This window comes from Ochlerotatus camptorhynchus, unplaced genomic scaffold, assembly GCF_037179485.1.
Source record: "Ochlerotatus camptorhynchus isolate MF236.1 unplaced genomic scaffold, CSIRO-AGI_Acam_v1.1 ptg000324l, whole genome shotgun sequence".
Lineage (NCBI taxonomy): Eukaryota > Metazoa > Arthropoda > Insecta > Diptera > Culicidae > Ochlerotatus > Ochlerotatus camptorhynchus.
The window spans coordinates 5,044,354-5,068,635 of NW_027040812.1; the positions used below are offsets into that span (position 1 = coordinate 5,044,354).

At 36.8% G+C, this 24,282-nt stretch overlaps 1 protein-coding gene across 3 annotated transcripts in view; it reads left to right on the top strand.

The window, feature by feature from the left end:
* mwh (multiple wing hairs) overlaps positions 1–24,282 on the top strand; it is a 357,850-nt gene that overhangs the window by 328,852 nt on the left and 4,716 nt on the right. For all 3 annotated transcript variants that reach the window (XM_065229917.1, XM_065229919.1, XM_065229918.1), the window contains 3 exons: positions 5,404–5,524; positions 10,560–10,744; positions 10,811–10,924. In XM_065229917.1, the coding sequence (XP_065085989.1) occupies positions 5,404–5,524; positions 10,560–10,744; positions 10,811–10,924 (420 nt within the window). The remainder of the gene's footprint in view (positions 1–5,403; positions 5,525–10,559; positions 10,745–10,810; positions 10,925–24,282) is intronic.

A 24,282-nucleotide genomic window follows, 5' to 3' on the forward strand; every position in this document is an offset into this window, starting at 1 on the left:
AGTTACTTGAACGTACCAGCCCCCGCTGCCATTACCTATCGCTCGTTTTTTCCACAAATGGACGATCAAATCCATAACATCTGAAAGCTAGATTATTTTTAGTTGAACCTGGATCAAAAACGAAATCTGTGTAGGGAATACTTCGTCACATTGATTCCAAGAATAATAGCCCATCTCTACTCCGTCACCACCACTTTGGCTTTTAATGAAAACATTTCCAACGCATAAAAAAATCGAGGCTAAGTGAGTCACTTATACATTTATTATAAGACAATAGCATTCAGCAGCCACCATCTACTTATTGAATATCTCGCACACAATGTTCACACAATTGTATATATGCCAATCGATAAAAACATTGTCATAACACACATTTCCCATCCACAACCGATCAGAGAGAAAAACAATCGAAAGTTATATGTGCAAGCATATAAAAATGAAAATTGATTCATTAGCCTGTACACGGTCAACGAGAGTAGCTCACAATTGAGTCGAATTTGACTCAAAATTTTAAAAAGTGGGGTTGTTCTGGTATATGAGGAAAATTGAGTTTGTTAGTATACTCCTATACTTGGATTTGGACTTGAAATTTTGGGCGATTTTCTTCATATTCAAGCAGTTTTTCCTGGGATAGTGAAGAAATTTTACTCACTCACTGAGTAGCCCCACTTTTTGCAATAATAGATGAATTCGATCCACTTACTGAGCTACACTGTTATCGTTACACACATCTTTACTCTTTAGCCATAAAAGAACACATTTTCAGTCTGTTTTCATATATGTAGGAATTTTGTCTTTTCTTCAATCCCAATGAACTCTCTATCATGCGGTGGCAACGCCGGCAGTTGTGTCGCTAAATATCTTCATTATAGAAACATATTAAGTGAAGTGTTATTTTTTTTAACCACCACTGGAAGAATCACCTTCCTTCTTTCATCCACCAACTATTCAACCATTTCCTTCTTCAGATAACAACAGTGATCACGGTGACGGTGACGACGACGACAGTGACAACGCCGAGTGGCGGATAGGTCTGGTTAATAATTGCTATCCATGGAGCAGCAAAGCAAACATAAAACCCACTGTTTGCATTAAAGTGTGCATTTTTTATGGGCCAACATTGTTTCGGTTTTTCAACTCTTAATGTTTTCACTTTTCTTCAACACGCATCGTTAACTTTTTTTTATATGTGTAGACTGGAAACGTTTATTTGTTTTGCTCCTATTGAATGATAGATTGATAGCAGAAAATCAAGAAACTAGGCACTAATGACTTCCATTACTAATCATTGGGGCATCATATTTGCTATCTTGATAATGCGAGCCATAATTTCAGATCTAATTACAAATGCATTAAAGCATGATAGGGTAGGCGTACCAGTGATTGCTCTATCCAATATAAACAATGGAACCAGTTAGGGCATTATGTGTAATTTGTGTTTTTGAATGCTGTATGGAGAAAATTTCGTGCTCATTCGATCATTGTACTGGTCACATCTTCCTTTGGCATGAAAGTAAATCCGTTGAAGAGAAGAGCGAAATTTTTATCTTAAGAATTCTCTTCCAATTCTTCGTATTGATCCTACAATTCTCAGCTATGATTTTCACATGAAATAAGTTTGAAATACCCGATGGAAACCTACAAGACCCAATTAGTTGGCATGGCATTCACTTCAGAATGGTCGTGAAATCTTCCTCAAATTTGCGTTGGAAATCTACCGAAATTTTCCGAAATATGACAATAAATGTATGAAATTCTAATCAGGATTTTCTTGAAATACTCTTTCATGTTCTCATGGATTTTTGCTCAGAATTCGCTTGTGACTCTCTTAAGGATTGTCTAGGAATTTCTTTTGAACTATTTCCATTGAATATTATTCAGAATTGTCTTCTCCAATTCCTTAATTTTTCTAACTTCAGAACTCGATTCTCTTATATTTCTGCATAGTATTCCTTTAATTTATCCTCAGAATTGGCTCAAAGAATTCCTTATAAATTCTGTTTAGAAAATCATTAACTTCTCTTTAAAGTCACCTGTAATTTTTTTTTCTGTTCGGGACATAAAACCACTGCGACCAGTAATTTGATCTATTGTAGCATACCCCGTGTCTTTAGTTTAGTGCATGTCGTATTACTCCATCAATATTGAGAAATGATGAAGTATTCGGTTTTGATACAGTTGTCACTTTTGCCTTCATCGCAAAGAAACGATTCTAACTGAAAGGTCCCGCTATTTATACCCTTCGGAGTGTTGAAACACCCTCCAAAGGCGAGCCCTTTTGTCAGTCAAAACCAGATTTCTTAGCAACAAAAATAAGCAATGACACCGTCGAAAATGACCATGCATCAGAACCCTAGTCTTAACCACTTCAAACTATGGAACAATGAATAGAAGATTAGGAATCACATAGATGAAGACTAACTAATTAATGTTTACCTTGTTTTAAGATCATCCTCGGTGGACAAATCCGAGTCTTTACTATCAACAAGGCAAACAAAGTAACAAGGACTAAGATGTGTTCCTTTGATTACTGAAAAAATCCTGTTCCCCTAGTTTGAAGTAGTCAAGACTAGGAATCAATGGTAGATCTTACATCCCGCTACGTACCACGAAAAGGTGATCTACCCACGTTACGAGGACTACCTGAAATTTAAAACACAACCAAAATTTTCATCAGAATATTGAATATCAAAGATTCAGTATCTATCAATTTCAGTAAATCGCTTCTCTCATATATGTTTACTCTAAGAATACTAACCTTAGATTGTGAGCTTGATTAACCTTGTGTTTAGTTTGGGTATTGTGCGTGTAGTTTTTTTTAATGTTTGTTTTGAAGATGAATAGAAATAAGTTCATGTTTTAGGATTAATTAAATATTTGTATAATAAATCATATTTCAAACCTCCTTCTCCCTTTCCCCATCCAAAAAATTGTAAATCTCCACTAACCTCGAGACGACCACGAGTAATCGGTTCAATTCCTTTAACTCTAGATTTAAGACATTATTCATGTATAATGCAAATGATAACTCGGCTCTGTAAAGTTTATTCGATTGAGCCTGTACAAATAAATCAATATAAAAAAAAGTAAATCGCTTCTTATTTGACTACAATTTTTCAATCTGTTATGACTTGACGTACAATATCCCAAATAAGCTTAAAAAAACTTACCATTTGTAATCAACATAATTCCTATAAACTGCTTCAAATCTACTAAAATCAATTCACGACGAAAGCATATGATTTGTTCTTCACCGTCTATGAAAAATTGATAGTTTTTCAGTTTAGCTGCTTGGATTTATCATTTTGCAGCCAAATTATTTGACATCCCATTTTGGAGTGTATTTTAGGCTTGGTTGAAAACCAGAAGCAAAAATAAAAAAAAAATATATTTTATACCATATTTTTTTGGATTATTAAAACGACAACAAAATGTCACTTTTTTCGACGTTTATGGATTGAGCAGCTTAAAAGAATATTCTTTTGACTACAAATGATAATTTATTTAGCTAATTTCGATCATTGTACTTCATGAAATATCCGATGGAAAATTGGCAGTAAAATAAGATGCAATTTACTAAAAAAATTTTAACTTCTTACAGACTTGGCCAATCAGGTCAAAATGTTTACTGATAAGTCCGGAAATTTGGCTGCACATATTGAAAAGTAACAGCATGTTCATGGAGAAACAAAAAAATGCACGGTGTATTATTTGTAATGACCAGTAGCATGCTTTGCATACATAGTTATAGTTCTTTTTGAAGCAGTATTCTATAGTTTAAGTTTGTTATAGATACATAAAGAAAATAAGAGTTTTAATTCTAGTAAAAACTGTATTTGTTTTTGCGTTGGAAAAATGAAGTGAGAAATGCACGCTGCACATCTCGGACCTTAAGTTTAAAAATTCATTTGTGTTGATTCAAATTTTAATATTTACCTACTCTTTAAGCTATGATCCTAATCTAACGATTACTTTAAAGAAAAACAAATTTCAACAATTGAGTGAAAAGTAATTAACAAATGAGCAGTTGGTGTGTACAACTGTGCATGCCAAGCATGACCAGTAGTGTATTATAAAAATACATATGAAAATATCAGCTACTTTTTGAAGATTAGAGAAACAATACCATTTTCAAGTATAAGAAGACACAGAGTTTTAGAAACGGATACAAGTAAAATAAATAAATCCTTATTAGTACATGCTCATTTTTACCAAGCTATTTAGTCAAAGCTATGCACTAATTAAGAAGGCTACGGCTGGCTTTGCGAGTTTACTACACATACAGCAAAACTATCATGTCACTTTCGTTTTCGTTAACAATGTAATAAGTGGTCTATAGGAAAAATATCGACCCTATTTAACATTTGCAGAACATGTTCAAACATCGTTGGAAAAAACTCCTTCATGGTAATCACCGCAATCATGTGAATCTTCAAATTATTGCTGCTCTGTAGGATAGTCGATAGTGGATTGAAATAAAGTCATAGCACATTTCATTCATAGCACATTTCATGCATAGCACATTTCATTCATAGCACCATTTGAATTTCAATAAGCAATGCAATTTTCCCAACTGAAAAACCTATAAGCAAAAACTGAACGCATTCCTCGAGACACAAGAAAAACAGTCAACACAGCCCATGAGTAAAAGCACAGTTCAGCACTGCATGCATTCAAAATCATCTAAACGGGAGAAACTATTTGCGACTGTTGTTTACTAATTCAACTCTTTATATAAAACTGGTGTATCTACAGTGATTTTCTTTTAATCTTTGTGAAATCTAATGATATTACTAATAGATAATATACTACTCAACGTAGCCATTTAAAATAGAGCTGGTTGAATTCAAGATATGCTATGCTACGCGAATATCGACCATACAAATAAAATGCTTGATCACATCAACCAATCAGTTATGCCACATTGGCACTATACTTAAATGTACTAACCAGAATTCAACCAACTATAACCTAGCAAAACATTAGCTCTCTGTGCCTTTTGGCAAAGATCAAGTAACGTGTGCGAGCTGTCACGGAATTCGATAAAACTGTTACCCAGCGATCAGTGGTGATTTGACCCTTACCATAGCGCACAAACCACCAGATGATCTTTGGAAAGGTCGGTTTCAATTTCTGTCCATCATGATCGCTTCCATCGACAAATTACACTCTGGCCGCACACATTTTGTCTCCCTAGGGAAACTTTTCCACGGTATAAACCGCTGTGGAGGAGGGAAGTCGTGCAACTTTCTTCGAACATCCGCTCATTACATGCGATGTGTGATTGATTCCAATGCACGGTGCGGCTTTCGGAAGATCACGAATCGATTATGAACTTTGCTTACAAACTAGCAAGCTATAGACAGAAGCTAATATTGTTTTTCCTTTTCTTTTCCATTTCAGTGACATATCGTACTGCTCTTACCAGATGGCACCAAGCGCTGGGAAAAGCCCCCCCGGGGGCACACAGATAGGTCCACCGGATGTGAACGAGATGACCCTGGGCTGGAACTCTAACATCAAGGTAAGATGTTACTTATTTTCACTATGTATGTATATCACAGTGGTACTACATGATGAGGTAGTACCTAATTCTTAATCAGGTTCTGATAGTGCTCCAATAATTAAGAAAGGCCCCTTGAAGTCTATGAGAATTACTATGGGAAAATTGAAATTTTTGTTCACATCATTAAAGTTGGGTGCGACGGCCAATGGCATTATATCTCGTACTTTTCAAAGACCAACTGATATGAACTGTTTTCCAGTTCAGTAGCTCATCTATTAATTCTGGGTGAAAATCCTTTCAATTAGTTTGGAAAAACACATAAACATATGCTTTTAGCCATATTACCCCGTGGCACGAATTACACCATCTTACCCTAATTTGTTATCGTTTCTGAATTTTTGTTCAGTTGAGCCAATCTGGTACGTAACATTTTCCATTTCCTCCTTCGGCTCTCTGTAACAATAAAGTCTGGAACGCGCAAAAATTGGTCAACTTCAAATTGGTGTATTTCTGTTAAAAATGCATTTAAAAAAATCTGAAATGCTGCATTTCGAACATAAGTGTATATACAATGGTTGCTATAATGAGTTTTCACCATTTGCTCTCCAGTTTTCAAAATGACGTTCAAGCAAGAGGAGCAGCGTGTCAAAATTTTGCTCGCGCAGCAAGAGAGTCTGACGTTCTCACACGCCAAGTTGGCAAAATTGCTGGATGTGGCTAAATCGACCGTGAAAAACGTTTTAAAAGTGTTTGGGGAGCGTCTGTCGACCGCCAGGAAGCCTGGAAGCGGCGGTAATCCCTGGCCCATACTACTGTGCAGCGGACCAAGAAACGAGCCGAGTTGTCGACGTTTAAGAAGGTGAAGGTGGTGAACCGAGATTATAAACAAAACACGTCGGCAAAGCAGCGGTCCCGAAAGCTGTATACGAATCTGCTCACAAAGTTCGACTGTGTCGTCATGGACGACGAAACTTATGTGAAGGCGGATTTCAAGCAGCTTCCGGGACAGAAGTTTTATACCACATCAGGAAAAGGGAAGGTGGCTGAAATTTTCAAAACCATCGAACTATCGAAGTTCCCGAAAAAGTATCTCGTCTGGCAGGCCATATGCACGTGTGGTCTAGAAAGCGGCATTTTCATTATTACGGGAACCATCAATCAAGAGATCTACGTCCTGGAGTGCCTGAAAAAGCGCCTGCTACCATTCCTAAAGCAACATAATAGACCTGTGCTGTTCTGGCCGAACTTGACGAGCTGACATTATGGGAAAAGGCAATCGAGTGGTACGATGCGAACAACGTGGTTGTGTACCCAAAGACCACAACCCTCCCAATAGCCCAGAACTCCGCCTTATTGAACGGTATTGGGCCTTGGTCAAACGGAATCTAAAAACAAAAACTAATAAATCCATGGAAAACGAGCAGCAGTTTAAATCTAACTGGCGTTCGGCCGCGAATAAGGTCGATAAGACCACTGTGCAAAATTTAATGGAAGGGGTTAAATGAAAGGCATGGCAGTTCGAATTTGAAAAACCAAAAGAATAAACGACCATTTTTTTTTCCTTTAAATATATGAATTGAATTACCAAAATAAAAATAAGAAGATTCTCGTGCTATGAATTTTGACTGAAAGAAACGATTTTTGTTGTCGACCAATTTTTGCGAGTTCCAGGCTTTATACAACCACAAACAGTCATACAAATATTATATAAACTGTTATAGAACATGTGTTTTGTTTGGGTATTGCACATTTTACTCCAAATAAGCACAATTTCACTTATTAAAAAGTAAGAGGTTAATCCGTCTAATCGTCTTGAGTGCACTTATTCCTTATGATGCAAGGAATAAGTGAAGATACCCAAACTATTTGACGGAGACGTGCTCTTTTATCACAATTTTTGCATGTTTGGGGCAGTCCAGTTTAAGATCCAATCAGCAATAAGACTTGACTAATTTTTGTTACAAATCTTCTGAAGACACTTTATGGTTATAACGAGAAGGTCAGACTATAGGAAAGAAGTTCCATATTTTGCCTTTTTGGACCACAATGCAAAGATGATAGATTGCCTCAGAATATTCCAACGACTTTGGGCAGGATTTTTTTTCTGCTGGTATCCAAGATTTATCGGTATTGTTTTGAGCTTGGTGGTATTCGATTGCTATTTCTTGAAGCACAATGATTCAAAATATATAGCTGCATCTTTATTAATTTAAAAGGTAAAAACATTACCTTTAACAAAATAGGCTAATTTTGCAATTCACCTCTTTTAGTTTTTCATTTTAAAGTTCTAATAATACTCATATTGTAGTGTGTTTGACGCTATTCCTCGCGTAACATTTGAAACAGCTTTTGCAAAAAATCTTGAAATAACCCTTTCGCGTGAATCAAAACACGTTTTTGCAAACCAACAACACCATCTGGTAGAGGTAATCTTCCCCTTTCCGATAATGTTCTTGGTTGGCGTATGTAAACTTCAGTTTGCAAGAAGTGGGCATTACAAGTCTTGTTACAAGTTTTGTTCACTAAAGCTGATAGGACCTTTTCAATTGTTACACGTGATTTTTTTTTTAAATGTAAGTCGTTATCTTGAATTCTTAAATGATTCGTTGACCATAAGGATGGGTATGATGATTTTTTCAGAACAATGTTTTTTTGGTTCCATTTGGGGTCCCAAACAACTGTGCAAAATTTAGGGACGATTGGTTGTAACCCGGCTTTCCGCATTGCATTTGAAATTTGTATGGAAATTAGTATGGGAAAACCTACTTTTTTGCATCTTTATTACTAGGGACCACAATTTTGCACAAACCACACATCTAAATACGGTTAAGTATAGCCCAACTAAAAACTTGTTCAAAAATGTATTATGCTAGAATGCTCCTAAAAAAAGTTATAGCTGTTCAAAGATCAATGTTCCGAATTAAATGCCAAAAATCCCTTTTTCTGCCAACACTGCCGGTGTACCAATGAAAGTCAAACTCCAAAATCGAAGTTAATTATTTTAACGTTTTGGTATGTTCAGATGAAATATTCAAAAGCAATAAATCTATCCCATATGCGTAGCCGGAGGGGTGATGGGGGGGCGGGGGCTCACTCATATCAATAGAAGTAAAGTTTCAAAATGAAATAACTTTGGAGTTTCTTATCTTATCGATTTGGTATGTTCAGATGAACTATTCAAAAACATTTTTTCAATTTCATAGGCATATTAAGAGATGAGGGGGCCTAACTATACCCCGCCCCCGTCACCCATATAAATGGAGGTAGGGCTTCAAACTGCAATAACTTCGGTGTTTCTGGTCTTGTAAAGTTGGTATGTTCAGATGTATTCAAAAACATGTGCTCCATTTAATAGGCGTAGTTAAATATGGGGGGCTAACTGTATGCTTTCGGGCGGCCCTCACGTATATCAATGAAAGTAAAGATAAAGACTAAAATAACTTCGGAGTTCCCATCTCTCGAGTTGTTCGGATGGGTTATTCAAAAACATTTGCTTAATATCATAAGAGCAGTTGTAAAGCGAGTACTACCATTCTCTTTTGGTGCAATATACAATGTCTGATATATTCACACAAATGTCATGCATTGGATTGTAATGATTATATTTGATTTTAATATATTCAAGGATTTCTCAGGGTACTCTTTTCGATGATGTTCTATACTTTGATACAAATATTGCTGTTGAATTAGGTCTCGGGTGGATTTCTTGATAAGTCAGATATTAGCTTCACCCCTCATTCAGCCATATCGTCGACAACCAAGAAGGAAGCAACTCGTTGTATCGCATTGAAATAATCTGTATCATTACTCCACTCGTTTGTCGGTTTTTTCATGAAGCCGGTCGAAATTTCGAAATGAATGACAGTTTAATATTTCAAATAAAAGCTTTGTATAGAAATTTAAAATATCCCAGCTGCTAATAATTCATACAACATCTCCTCAGTAGCAAATGAACCGACAAGTGGATATTAAATATTTACACTACAAAAATTTTCGTTTTAAAAACTGCATACAGTAAACCCTTCCCTCTCCCCCCACCCCGCTGTCTAACAACGCTTACGAGATTAAGCAAATGTTGTTGAATAATTCATCCTGAACATACCAAATCGATAAAATAAGAAACTCCGAAGTTATTTCAAACTGAAACTATTGATATGAGTGAGAGGGATGGGGTGTATTATTACCCCCCCCCCTCTCCAACTACACATATGAGATAGAGCAATTGTATTTGAATAATTCATCTGAACATACCAAATCGGTAAGATAAGAAACTCCGATATTATTTCAGTTGGAATCTGACTTCAATTGGTACACCGGCAGTGTTGGCAGAAAAAGGGATTTTTGGTGTTTAATTCAAACCATAAATATTTGAATAGCTATATCTTCTTTTTTTTTATACATTTTAGCACCGTACTTTCTTTGGCAAAGTTGTTAGGCACTTCCTGGACTATATTCATGCAAAATTGTGGTCTCTAGGGATAAAAATGCAAAAAAGTTGGTTTTCCCATACTAATTTCCATACAAATTTCAAACGCAATGCGGAAAGCCGAGTTACAACTAATCGTCCCCAAATTTTGCACAGTTGTTTGGGACTCCAAATGGAACCAAAAAAGGGTTGTTCTCGATTGTTGCGGTAAAGTTTGCGTTTTTCCATATTAAACTGTAGCAACTATTTTTCTCATGAATGGAATTCAGTAAATGTTGAGCCAATTGAAAGTATAATTTGATGCCTAGAAATAAAAAAAGCTGATTTGGTTTATTGTGCTTCAAGAAATAACAATTCGATAAATGGTGACCATTTAAGAAGCATTTTACTAAATTTACTCCAACAACATGCTGATTCAATCCATCAGGCTGAAAATAATTCCGATAAACCTTGAATATTTGATCAACCAGCACTTCAGAAAATCACCAACAAAAAAGTTACAGCTCTTGTTGGGGAGTGACAAAAAAATCACGATGAGCATTAATGTGCCCAGTACTGTAGCAGTAATCCATCTTCAACAAAGCGCACCATTTTAAAATCAAGATTTCTTGTCTATTCCTTCGACAGCAAGAGAATCAGCGGCCACCCGTGTTCAACCCAGAGGACTATGTAATCTCGCTTAAGAAGTACGGCCGCCGTGGTACCAATGGGAACTTCAAATCGATCTACGACACAACCCCCGGTGAAGAAAAACAGCAACAACTCGCTGACAGCCGGTCTCATACGTTGCCTCACAAAAATTCCGAATATAGGTAATTTTATAATTCATCTGCCAGGTTCAAAGTATCTGCTACATACCCTCAAAATTTCTCCCACAGATCACCAATTCCAGCACCACCGGAAATGGACAGCGAAATGACATTGCGTCAGTTCGGCTCGGTAACCGATTTGCTCACTAAATTGAGAGCAGATTTGCGTGCTTCATTTCCCAGGTAATGTTCCTCAACAAGCTAAAACAAAAATCACTTTCTCCCATTGCAAAACGCACATGGGATCCATTAGCACTAATTTCACCAATAGCGCTAAATTATTGACTGGGTACCATCACTGTCATCATCATCAGCGTAGCGAAGTAAGAGGCGCCTTTGGGTGAAATTGGTTAATGATTATCGTTTTGTACATAGGGTATACGTCCCTAACCTCGGTCTAATATGCAGCCATCGATTACGTTTTTAATCATAACTCATCAATGAATTTACCTGCAAACGATATTCTACTGCTAAATGGTATGCTTAGATATGCTTATCATGTCGTTTGCTATCAGAAACCACGAAAAGTTGAAAAACTTACTTTTTTTAAGACAATAACTCACGAGGGAAATGTATGTAATATGGGTCTATTGTCCCCAAATTGGGTCTATTTATGGATGCAACTTCGTCCTATCTTGTTTGATCCTCAAAAAAACGCTCTTGGTAACGTTTTCTGATGTATTTTTTTTTTATCACTATCACTGTTAACTTAATGCTCTTCATTCCTCAAAACATTTCTTAGAGAAAATTTTACGAAAACTACATTAAATCACTCAATTTAAAAATTAAAAATTAAAAATTTCGCTTATCGTCTTTTGACCGCAGAATATCTAAATCAGAACATTGTGATGTTCATTATACAGGTTTGGCAGAAAAAATCTCCCTTCCTGTTCGTTCCTTATCATCCAAATGCAAAACAACATTGTTGACGTTACTCTTATTGCTATATGCTGTCAAATGAATTTCATGGGCCATAGTTAGGAACATAGAAAAGAAATGTGTCCCTAAAGTTGGGTCCATGTTTTACTTGTGAAAACGTTGTTAAACAATTAAAATAAACATAAAATATTCAAACAGCAACTGTAAGTTTTACGTCTAGTGTGTATTATCAGGTAATTCCAATCAATAAATGCCATAATCAGGCCATTTGATGATCGTCAGTCAACCTTCCCATCTTAACCTTATAAGTCATGGCGGCTAAAAACTCCGAACATTGTGATATTCTCAACCAGTTTTATTACTTACGAGAGCTGAAAATGTATTGAAATGTTGTGATATAAATTGATTTGTGTGTGGTACACATTTATCAACCATCAGTGATCAATATTTTCCTTATTTTTTGTGTAATATTCCTTAATTAATTATTTATTTGCGTGATAGGCCGAATGAAAGGACTAGACCCACATTACATACCGTAACCCTATGACCGTTTCTGCGGATGAGCTCTTGAAATCCCAGGAAGAATAACTTTATCCAATCTACCATACGGGTACGCCAATGGTTGATTTGAATTACCCTTTCGCCATGAGCATTCAAAGGTAAATTAAAGCGCAAACCCACCTCTCCTCCTTGATGGCTCGTGTTCCAGAAATTACTCTTTTTTTCGACAGTCATAAAACAATATAAACTAATGAAATCGGTAGCTCCGATCAGATTGGAGAAAGTTGGTGACCTACCGGTGATGCAAATGAAAGTTTACTTTTTGCAGTAACCTTAGTGGGTTTGTGAGTGATTCTTAACTCAATAACACCAGCGTTATAATTCGAAAGCAGTTCCCCAGGTGAGGTTAATAATAAAAAAAAAACTCTAAACATAATTTATAATGTTTGTACATTTGGAAAAACGTCAGCATCAAATCGATTAAATCAACTTTTTATAGTTATACCAATAGTTTCTTATTTTTCGTTAACAGTACACCGATAGATTAGCTCACTTTTCTTTTCTTTTTTCACTAAAAAAAATAAAGTAAACAAAGGCCATCGTTATGCATATCGATTTAATCTCCATCACTTTTCGCTCATCACCGCGTGTGAAACCATATTTTCCACCAGCAGTGACCCTAACTCATAGCCGCACGCTCTCGCAGGCCAAGCCACCGTTCAGCAACCAGAAAAAAAAATGAAGCAATTAGCTTACTTTATACGATGCGATTATGATTAAAGATCGCTCGCAGAGTATTACTATTTTCGCAGCTCGGGCGAGCAGGAAATCAACTTTTTCGACATTTTACCCACCGTTGCCGTTGTCGTTGAGAGGTCTCGTTTTGTACAAACTCATCGTCACGGGCGCTTTATGGAACACGATGCGAATTGGCATCATCGCCACCCTACCATCATGTTGTCGGTTAGTCAGGTTGTATTTGGGTTGGTAACGCTTCATAATGGTCAATCACGCAGATATAGATCTTGAAAGGCTGAAATAATGCTTCATCACACAGGAGATAGATGCCAAAAGCGCACAAGGGAGCGTTGAAGATGAAATGCAACAAATGAAGAGTACTTACGCTTGGCGTACTGGCTGGTATTGTTCATGTCGTTATGTGGTGTGATTATATAATGGGTATTAAAATCTAAACTGAGATTGCTTGCCGAACTGGAATGGAACAGAATGTGCTGCGTTCGTTTTAAGTGGGTAGTTTTTGATATTCAAATCGTATTTAAGCCTCGTCAACCTCGTGGGAAAAGTAATAATAACATTTAATTAATTATCCCTCGTGATGAGCTTGATTAGGTTGATACATGGTGTTGAATAGAGATGGACTGCTTGAGTATCTGAATTGCACTATGTTGGTTATCCCATTATTCAAATATACTTTCATAAGTAATTCTCAGTAGCAAAATAAAGAGCACGGTCTACTGTGAAACCAGGAGACTAAATTGCTCTCAATAATGGAATTTTCATCTACATACTCGAATTATTTTTTTTTTTGTTTCATGCGAATTAAAAGAAAATTTATTGCAAGACAAAATACAAGCTATTGAATTGATTAATACAGATTATACTTCGATGGTAATTTCTACTGACCAACGTTTCGGCTGTTTTTGGCATGTTTATTAGCATTAGTTTTAACGTATATCAAACAATCATCGTACTTAGTTCTATCGGTTAAGTTCAATGATCAAAATTATTAACTCCGAAACGAAGCATTTTCGCGACTTGCTGTCGTCGATAAAGTTTCTCTTTATAATATTGACATAAACAAATAGTTCAAAACTCTATTGACATAAACAAATAGTTCAAAACTCTTCCGCAAATATAGCGCCACAATCTAACTTCTTTCTCTGACATTTTGGAGACAAGGTTGGTTATCTTGACAAAATAAACAGTACTTTGTAGACGTAAAATTTTAACAGCCTCCAACAGGCTCCAAGTTTTATAGAGTTAAAGAAAAAAATTGCGAAAGTATGTTTTTTTTTTCTTCTGGTTCAGTTTTTTTGCTTACATATAATGTTATATTTTTCTCTTGTACAAATGTATCAAATAAAGAACTTGTGTGAGAAACACACTGGCTTAAGCTTCATATTTTAAAGATATTGTGATAAAAAACGAATTAAACAACAATTTTTGAATTTAATATCTCCCAAAGCGCTAAAAATCACAACCAGATATTTTCAGCAAAAATTAAGCAATACTCGATAATCAAAATATCAAAATTTTAGAGAGGTATAGTTAGGTATTTGAGATATCATCATTTTAGTGGACTATGTTTTTTTTTTTTCTATAACTTTTTTATTGCATTGAAATGGCCAATTGAAAAGATTGAAATGGCGTTTTGACGACTTAACGTCTTAGACAAGGTTAATAAAATGAACAATTCATCTGAAGCCGTCAAAATTCCACAGCCTACTGCTTTCGAGTTATATGGAATTACACAAAAAAGTGAAAATAGGTGTTTAAATTTCAAATATATTGTTTAAATGCATTGCACTCCAGTAACCAGTAGGCTGTGGAAATTTTACGTTTGCAAAAGAGTTGTTTATTTTGTCAAGATAAACAACTTTGCCGAAGACATCAAGTATCCAAAACGTTAGAGAAAGAAGTTAGATTGTGGCGCCATCTTTGCGGAAGAGTTTTGAACTATTTGTTTATGTCAATAGATGGTTCTTATTATGATGAGAAACTTTTCAAGACGCCAAGTTTCGAAAATGCTTCGTTTCGGAGTTATTAACTTTGCTCCGCTAGATTGCATTCCTGGCCCGCACTGGCCACGGAAACTCTATAACTGTACATTCTAAATGGTAAATTATGTGTGTGAATCATTTGTCGACGATTTGGCTCATTATCGTTATACAATCTGTTAAGTGTTCGAATTCGTGTTATCAGATTCAAGTGCCTTTTGTTATTGTTGTGTGTATTATGATTTTTGATTGTGTGTAAAATGCCTGCATATGTGTTACTAAGGCTATCTATATCGGTCCTGCGGTTAACTATATTAATCGTGTTCGCTATATGGTACATCTCCAGTATTGGTAGATTAGTCGTTTTATACGTTCTATCAACGATCTTTACTTTGCTTCGATCGAACATATCTATACATAGCTGGAAAAAAGGGTTATCTTCTTTGATCAAATCTCTTCATCGACTTTCTCTTTCGTTAATAACTCAGCTGCTACTACATTCCCTGCTGTATTTGACGATTTGGATGATAGATAAAAACCTCCTTTATCATGTTATGTGGCAAAAATAGCTAGAAAACTGTTTGCTTAGCCGTGGCTATCAAAAGAGAAAGTCGATGAAGAGAATCGATAAAAGCAGATAGGCCCTTTTACCAGCTCTGTATAGATATTAGACTGATGCAAAATTTGAAATTTTCGCTCCACAGTGCACAGTGGTACAGAATGCAGATTTAGGTGGAATGATATGTTTTGAGCCTGAAATTGGAACTTTAGACTAAAAGTCTATTGTACAAAGTTGTTCCTTATAGTTAGGCCCTCATTTTTATGACAATGAATTTTAGGGTGGTTCCTATTATCATTAAAATCAAAAATCTAACTTTTTTTGTTTTAATAAATTAAGGTATACATTTTTCGGCAAAGTTATAGCTGAGCTAATTTAAAGCAACTTTGTTGGAGATAACTTTTTTGTATCTCTTAAATTGGACGATTTAGAGCTATTTTCTTGAATTGAGTTGGGGTGGCTCTTAAAAAAACAGTTTTTTTGCTCTATTTTTTCTTATTTCGAATTTCTCAGCAAAGAGGTCTTCAGATAACTTTTAGATCTTAAGAAGGCGCAAATTTTTGCAGCACAAAGCTTGTCAATGTCTTTCGCCGATCAAGAGTTATTGACGTTTGTATACTAAAAATATGCACTTTTCAAATGTTAATATCTCTGGTTGGGGCAAACAAAAAAAAAGTTTGTTTACAGCATTTAAAAGGGCGTATGTTATTCTCAATAATATGAAAAAATTGGAGGTATGTTATTTTTTAAACTCGTATAAAATCAATTTGAATTTATTCATATTTTTTACTATATTTGAGTATATCTTTTTTATTAGAAGAGATACAGGCAACAAATTCAGGTATAAAACATTTGTTTTAAAAGTCTCTAGAAGATAACTTTCATGAGAATTTTCAAATAATAAATTCCCTAATTTGAGGATCACCCTGACGTTTGCAAACACCAAAAGAAGGGAATTTTTAAGAACAAAAACTTCTTCGAAGACACTAAATGTCCAAATATTGAAACAAATGTACTAGCAAATTTTATATAAATTTGTCATTAGAGTGGTCCTATGAAATCCATCTTTTGCCAATAACTTTTTTATTTGAAATTTATCATGAAAGTCATCTTCTAGAGACTTTTAAAACTCTTTCAGACGAATGTTGTATAGCTGGATTTGTTGCCTGTATCTCTTCTAATAAAAAAGATATACTCAAATATAGTAAAAAATATCAATAAATTCAAATTGATTTTATACGAGTTAAAAAAATAACATACCTCCAATTTTTTTCATATTATTGCGAATAACATACGCCCTTTCAAATGCTGCAAAAAAAAAATTTTTTTTTGCCCCAAACAGAGATAATAACATTTGAAAAGTGCATATTTTTAGTATAAAAACGTCAATAACTCTTGATCGGCGAAAGATATTGACAAGCTTTGTGCAGCAAAAATTTGCGCCTTCTTAAGATCTAAAAGTTATCTGAAGACCCCTTTGCTGAGAAATTCGAATTAAGAAAATTAGAGCAAAAAAACTGTTTTTTTAAGAGCCACCCCAACTCAATTCAATTCAAGAGATGAACTAGCCTCAGGCTAAAAATCTCTATAATAAAGAAAAAAAAAAAAAAAAAAAAAAACCAACTCAATTCAAGAAAATAGCTCTAAATCGGCCAATTTAAGAGATACAAAAAAGTTATCTCCAACAAAGTTGCTTGAAATTAGCTCAGCTATAACTTTGCTCAAGAATGTATACCTTAATTTATTCAAACAAAAAAGTTAGATTTTTGATTTTAATGATAATTGGAACCACCCTAGAATTTATTGTCAAAAAATGAGGTCATAACTATAAGGAACAACTTTGTACAATAGACTTTTAGTCTAAAGTTTCAATTTCAGGCTCAAAACATATCATTCCACCTAAATCTGCATTCTGGACCACTGTGCAGTGCTCAAACGGTTTCAAATCAGGTCCTGATTAGCCTCTCAAAATTTAAACTCATTTGGTAAGAAGCTGACTTGGCACAAACTATTCGAAGTTTATATGGAAATTACTATGGGAAAACCAAACTTTTTGTTCATTGTCTTCTACCCATTTTCCATATTGCTTTTTCGAAAATTTCTATAACTATTCTTACGGTAAATTTTCTAAGCTACAATTTTGCGCAATATCGTTTTTCAGCCAAATGTCAAATTAAATTGTTATTAATTGTTTAAGAGATTGATAATCTTATGGCATGATCAAGCAGCTGTTCTGTGGGCAACACTGTATTCTGCAGTGTGACATAGTAGCCATGATATTTGTGCTCTATTCTTCGCACCAGAAACACCAATGTTGCCTGCTGAACAGTTGAATGAGCATAATCATAAGACATCAGTGACTTGAATCATTAATAACTTTTGTTCCTTACATTTGATTGAAAAGTGGTTTTCAACAAAGTTGTAGCTGAATTTGCTACAATCACTGCTATCATTTTTAAAAGCATAGTGATGTGGTGAATTGTTTGATAGATATGAACAAAAACATAACTTTTCCCATAGAAATTCCCAAGTAAACTTGAAATGGTTTGTGCCAAATCAGTTTCTTACTAAAGTAGTTCAAATTTTGGGAGGCTAAGCAGGACTCAATTTGGAACCGTTTAAGCAATGTGAGCGAAAATTTCAAATTTTGCATCAGTATTTTTTTTTTTTCCTTTGGTTTGTTTTTTCCGTCGATCTTGTTTTCCGTGCTGAGCACCAATGCTACCGACGTGCCAGGAAGGCAGCTCCCACACCTGGACCCTACCTATCGACCCATCAACTCATGAACCGGGGACCAACGGCTTTACTTCCCATCCGAAGGAAGGCGTGATTAGAGATGTTATGCCTCAGAACATCCCGGCGGCGCCAACTGGGATTGAACCCAGGCCTGCTGGGGTGAGAGGTAATCACGCTTAGCACTACACCACCGGCGCCGTTATAATTTTGCATCAGTCTAATAGATATGTTTGTTTCTGATGGTATGTTCGATTCGAGCAGTGTGTCCACCTACAATGTTCATTAGTTGTGCTGTATCGTTGATGCCGGTGTTTACCAAACTGATATATTTGTTGATATCTGTTGGGTGTCCGTATAGTCTCTTTTGTAGATAATTTTTGTCATAGCTAGGTATGCCATCGGGCATCCATCACAAGGAATTTGGTAGATGACGATTGACTGTTGCAGTGGTTCAACCGGGTCCTTATTGTTGCCGAAGATTTTTGCTGTTGTGTTGATGGTTTTGGCTGCAATGTTTACGTTCGGAAATTCACCTTTTAGGATTCTTCTGATGTTCGGTGTGAGGCCTGGAATTTACGGTAGTAAGCGTTAAATGACGCTTTCCACTGTTGTTGGTTCCTGAATGGTGATGTTTGGTGATTGGACGGTGTTACTGGACGATCGGCGTTGGATGGTGGCGGTTGTCCTGGTGGTACCTGGGCGATGCTGTTTGGCGTTTGGACGATGTTGCTCGAACATTGGTTGACAGAAGGCGATATTTTAGTATCGTGTTCAGTTGCATCTGCTTGCTGGATTGTTGGTTGTGTTGTTTTCATCCCCTTTATCAGTCGATTTATGATTTTCGCTGTATAGTCGCCAGACATCAGAGATGACCTTTTTTGCTATTTGAGTGTTCGATTTTTGTTTAAGCTACTCACTCTATGGATCAAGTTGACTGCAACATTAATTTTCATGTCCGTTGTCATCCTCTTTGGTGAACTGGATGTATAGATTTTAAGCGTGGAAGATGTTTAGGGTTCAATCGATCTTGTCTGCTGGTAGCGCAATGGTGAGGTCGTCCACAAATTTTTGCAGGACAGGTACTTCAAACGGAAGCTGACATTCTATGTTGCTCAGCAAGGCGTTCATCACAAAGTCTCGAAAACGAAAGAAGCTGTTCTACTCGTCACTAACTGATATTTGTTGTGTGCCGTGTCCCGGCCCATTATTAGATCGTGAGAGACCAATATTTGTGGGATATTAGTGAATAAGAAGACAACACCGAAAGTAACTGGAACGTATCCCTCCGGTAGCGTTATTTTACGGATGTAATTAGCAAACTCAAAGCTGTCCTTGATGTTGTACTCACTGTGGGTGGCTCTCTGGAGGATATCCGCCAGAAACTTTGACAATTGGTATGTAGGTGCTGTAATGTTGGGCACTACGAGTCGTAGTGGCAAATCCGGCTTGTGTGCTTGCACGCTGATGTTGTGTATTGCTGTCGGTACTTGCTGCGCGCATCTATCGGTTTTAGGTTGTTCAGACGTGCCACTATCGTGTTTGTGTGTCGGTGGCCGCTTGCCATGGGATCCCTGGGCATCACCTTGTACGTATCACTTTCGAGTAGGGTCAGCATCCTCCGGTCGTAGTTTTTTACATCATAACCATCATTTTCCCTTGTCCGATTCGAGTAAGCAAACATCTTTGTTCTCGGAAAGGAACCTCCTCGTAGTGGCGGTCACATGTTGACATAACGTTATGAATGAATTTTTACGGTCATTTACATACCGCGTTACGCAGTGTTGGACGTTTCTGTCTCCTGCTACTGTCCTGCGTTGCTTTGTCGTTGTCGTTGCGAGTATCGATTTGACATCTGCTAGTAGATAGTACATAGGTATCTGGTCCATATTGAACAGGGAGTGCGAGAATTTTGGGCCCAGGCTCACCAGCACCTGTACATCTTCTGGCACATCTATGGACGTTGCTTTCGCGTTCATTGTTGGTGTTAACCTGTCGGGCCGTCCAGTGGGCGTTGAAACTTGGCATTCGTCTTTGCTTCTTGTTACGGCGTACAAACATCGTATGACTTGATTTTGGGTCTCTATAAACCTATCCACGATGTCGGAAGCAACCCTTCTTCTCAGACTGTTCGAATTTGAGTAGTTTCCTGCTTGAAACATTTGAACTTGTGGTACGTGTGGCTAATTTCAACGTTTAACAAAGCTATTCTGATTTTTTCCATGATTCTGTGCAGTTTGCTCATGTACGGACTTTGCTCTTCTAGTAGCGGGAAAAAACACTTCATAGAGTTAACGATATGAGCTGGAAAAATTCCTATTTTCCTAATAAGAATTTCCCTTCCTTTCGGTCATGTTGCACAGTTTCTTGTTCCTCAGTTTATTCTTATTGAACAGATTGAGTGTTTCGTGGCCGTATTTATGTCAATCAGCTTAAAGAAGCTGTTTAGTATAGAAGCCATATTGTGGTTATAGGGTAGAGAACTACTTCGCCCTAATCGCCCATTTTGGGCCTATCGAGCAGAAAACTTCAAATAAATCCTTAATTTCAGAGTTAACAAGTCAATTGTGCATTTGGTACGATACTTTTGTTTAAAAGCTACGGAACAAAGTCAATGAGAACGCGTGATATGAAGGTTTGCACCCATTATTTCCAAAAACAAAAGAAGCGCTCCAACCGAATCACTTTTTATCTTCATCCGACAGGCTGAAGTAAATTCATTGGCGTTTCAATGGCGTTTCCTAGAGAGTTTAGAATCCGTAGGCCGAGTTTGGCGTCAAGAAGCAGTGTTAGGCTTTTGACAATATCTCAACGATTAGCTTCTCTTTATCAAATCTTACGGTACATACGGAAAGTTAAATAAATTTTGAATCCATCAGTAACAATAACATTCCGTTTGGTGGTAAACTGCGCTAGATTAAGAAAGACTAAGTGCGGGTTGTGCTTAATAGGCCGAAAATGGGGTAATTAACCCTACTTGGTTTTTTTTCGACTGTTAGATGGTAATTTCTACGAGTTTCGATTAAACAATCTGGTTAGTTCAAACGATAGGTTTTTAACTGCCCAACGGCTGTTTTGGAAGCCTTCTCCAGGGCAAACTGGAAGGGTTTCATGTTTATTAGTATTAGTTTTAACCTATATCATACCATCATCGTACTCAATTCTATCGGTTACGTTCAATACATCTAGCATATGACATTAAGCGTACCAATAATTATGATTATCAATTTATACATTGATTCAATTTAAACAATTTTATTGGTTGATAATTTTAGAAACATAAAAACTATAGTTTTGACAGACATCCAGCCATTAACATCTTGTCATGCATGATTCGTCAAAGGAGAGGCATCGCTCGCGTCAACCCAGAGGTTCCATCGCAACTGGAGATACAAAGAACTTCACAGGTTCACAGATTTTAAACCACACTATTCGCAGCATGAAATCGGGGAATCATAATCGAATTTGCCGGAAAACAAATGGGTCATTCATCAGAAGTTTTCTTTCTTGAAAAGTATGTCTTGACTCGCCCAAGTTTGATTGTATCGCTAGTTTTAGCTAGGCTGAATGATTAATGTATACTTCCTCCGTTTTTCAATAAAAGAAATGCGATTTAAATGTCACAGTGAAAAGAACACCTTACCAGTCATTGTTATTCCATTATCATCAATCATGATTTGATTGGTTCTGGAGAATGCCTGCTTTTATCATTTACCATCAAACGCACTGACTAACTTGAAGCGTTAGCCAAGTGTACACGGTAAGAAAAAAGCACTCATAATTAAGTTATTTTCACTCATTTCGGCACTATAGTGCACCCCTGTTGGATGGTTTTGCTCCTCTGATTTTGACAACATTAGAAGGGAAAAATCTGGGTACTTTTTTCTGACCGTGTAGATGAATTGTGTTTGTTTTGAAGATCATCGCTGTCTCGTACGAGTGAAATGGACTAATGAGTTCATTATCTATCGACGGATATACACGGCGAGTGAGAACGACTCAAATTGGAGTTTAGTTCACTCATAATTGCAAAAAGTGCAGGAACTAAGCGATGATTAGATTTACCTCATGGCTTCCTGTGGAAAGCCATAAAAATCTGCCGGAAAATGAGGAAAATTGACGATAATTTTACTCAGTCTAGGAGTAATACCAATATACTGGGTGAATATAATCTTTTTTGTCATATTCGGGAAGCTTATCCTGGACAAACCTGGAAAAACTTGGAAAAACATGAGGCAAATTCATTCATCGCTGAGTTCCTGCCCTTTATGTGATTTATGAGTTAACTAAACTCAAATTTTAGTCGTTCTCATTCGCCATGTACGTTTGTTGAGGTTCATCAACGCTTGAATTTCCAATTCAACATAGACTCAAGTAAGAGTGGCACAAGTTTCGGGCAATGTTTACTAATCAGGAACATTAAATGTTCATTATTCATTACTCATGAACATTTTGTGTTCATGATTAGTAAACATTGCTGCAACTTGTACCCCTTTTTCATGAGTGAGTGATCTCAAATCCACCAATGCACTCTTGCCCTATATCATACCACACTTTGCCAGGTATATTCTGAAGAATTAAAAAAAAAAACGACCAATTGTAGTTATATCTAATGAACAGGACCAAATGGCCACTCCAGCACATGTTTCAAATTTTCACAGAGAAATGACTTGTCTTAAATCAAAATCCATATCAAATAACAAAAACAAATCAAAAGTAAGGTCAACGTTGGTCAAATTGTGAGAATGCGATATATTTACGGCCAAGTGATACCCCGATGCACACCCCAACAAACAATTTCAGCTGCAGATTAGCTTATAGGTACAGCCAAAATTTGCCTTATGCAGCTAATTTTTGCCTGTATAAAGGGCGAACACGAAATTATTGCGACACATTCAACAGGGCATAACTTTTTTACCATTGGGTAAAAATCAACCAAATTTTGCACACTTTCTCATTGATGTGTATTGTGTACATGCTGTCAAACTCGAAGTCGTGTTTTTCGATTCAACGAAAATGAAGGTGAACCAACGCGAGTTGAGAGAACAAATTCTTTCCAAACACCTGGAATTTCCTGACCTGTCGCACCGGCAGTGGGAAAAATGTTGAACATTCACCATTCAACCGTCTCCAGAGTGTTGAAGCGGTTCCAGGAGTGGTTGACGTTGGACCACGGCAAAGGAGCTGGAAGAAAACCGGGACCGGAGAACAAAAAGACGGAGGGAAAGGTGAAGCGGATGATTAAAGAAAATCCCAACGTCTCAAGCCGTGATTTGGCTAAAAAGATCGGCATGTCGCAGAGCTACGTCCAGAATGCAAAGAAGAGAGCTGGACTACATACATACAAGGTACAGAACTTCCCAAACCGTGATGAGCGGCAACAATCGACGGCTAAAACTCGGGCACGGAAGCTCTACGAGAAGATGCTGACAAAATATGGCTGCTGTGTGATGGAACGCGAAACGTATATAAAAGCCGATTTTAAGCAAATTCCGGGGTTGGAGTTTTTCATCGGCAAGAGCAAGTTCGATGTGGACGACAAATTTAAGAAGAAGAAAATGTCGAAGTTCGCCTCCAAATATCTCATTTGGCAGGCCATCTGCTCTTGCGGACTGAGGAGTGAGCCTTTCGTGACAAAGGGCACAGTAAATGACGAGATCTACCAATCTGAGCGCCTCGAGAAGCGCCTTTTGCCGTTCTTGCAGCAGCATGACGAAGCTCCGCTATTTTGGCCAGATTTGGCATCATGCCACTATTCTAAAAGTGTCCTGGAGTGGTATGAGGCCAATTCTGTCCATTTTGTTCCAAAGGACATGAATCCGCCAGACTGTCCGGAGCTGCGCCCGGTGGAGCAGTACTGGGCAATAATGAAGCGGGAACTTCGGAAAGAGCAAGAAGACAGTCAAAGACGAGAAGGACATGTTAAGAAAATGGAAAAAAAAACTGAGAAACTGGTACCGGATGACACTGTAAAGACTTTGATGGAGGGCATCAAGCGAAAATGCGTTCAATTTTACACTCAAGGCTCCATCGATTAACTTTTCTTTTGATTTTTGAAGTAAATATATGTATAAAACTACCCTAAAATTTTGGTTTGATTCTAAACATTATAAGAAAATTGGCATGACATT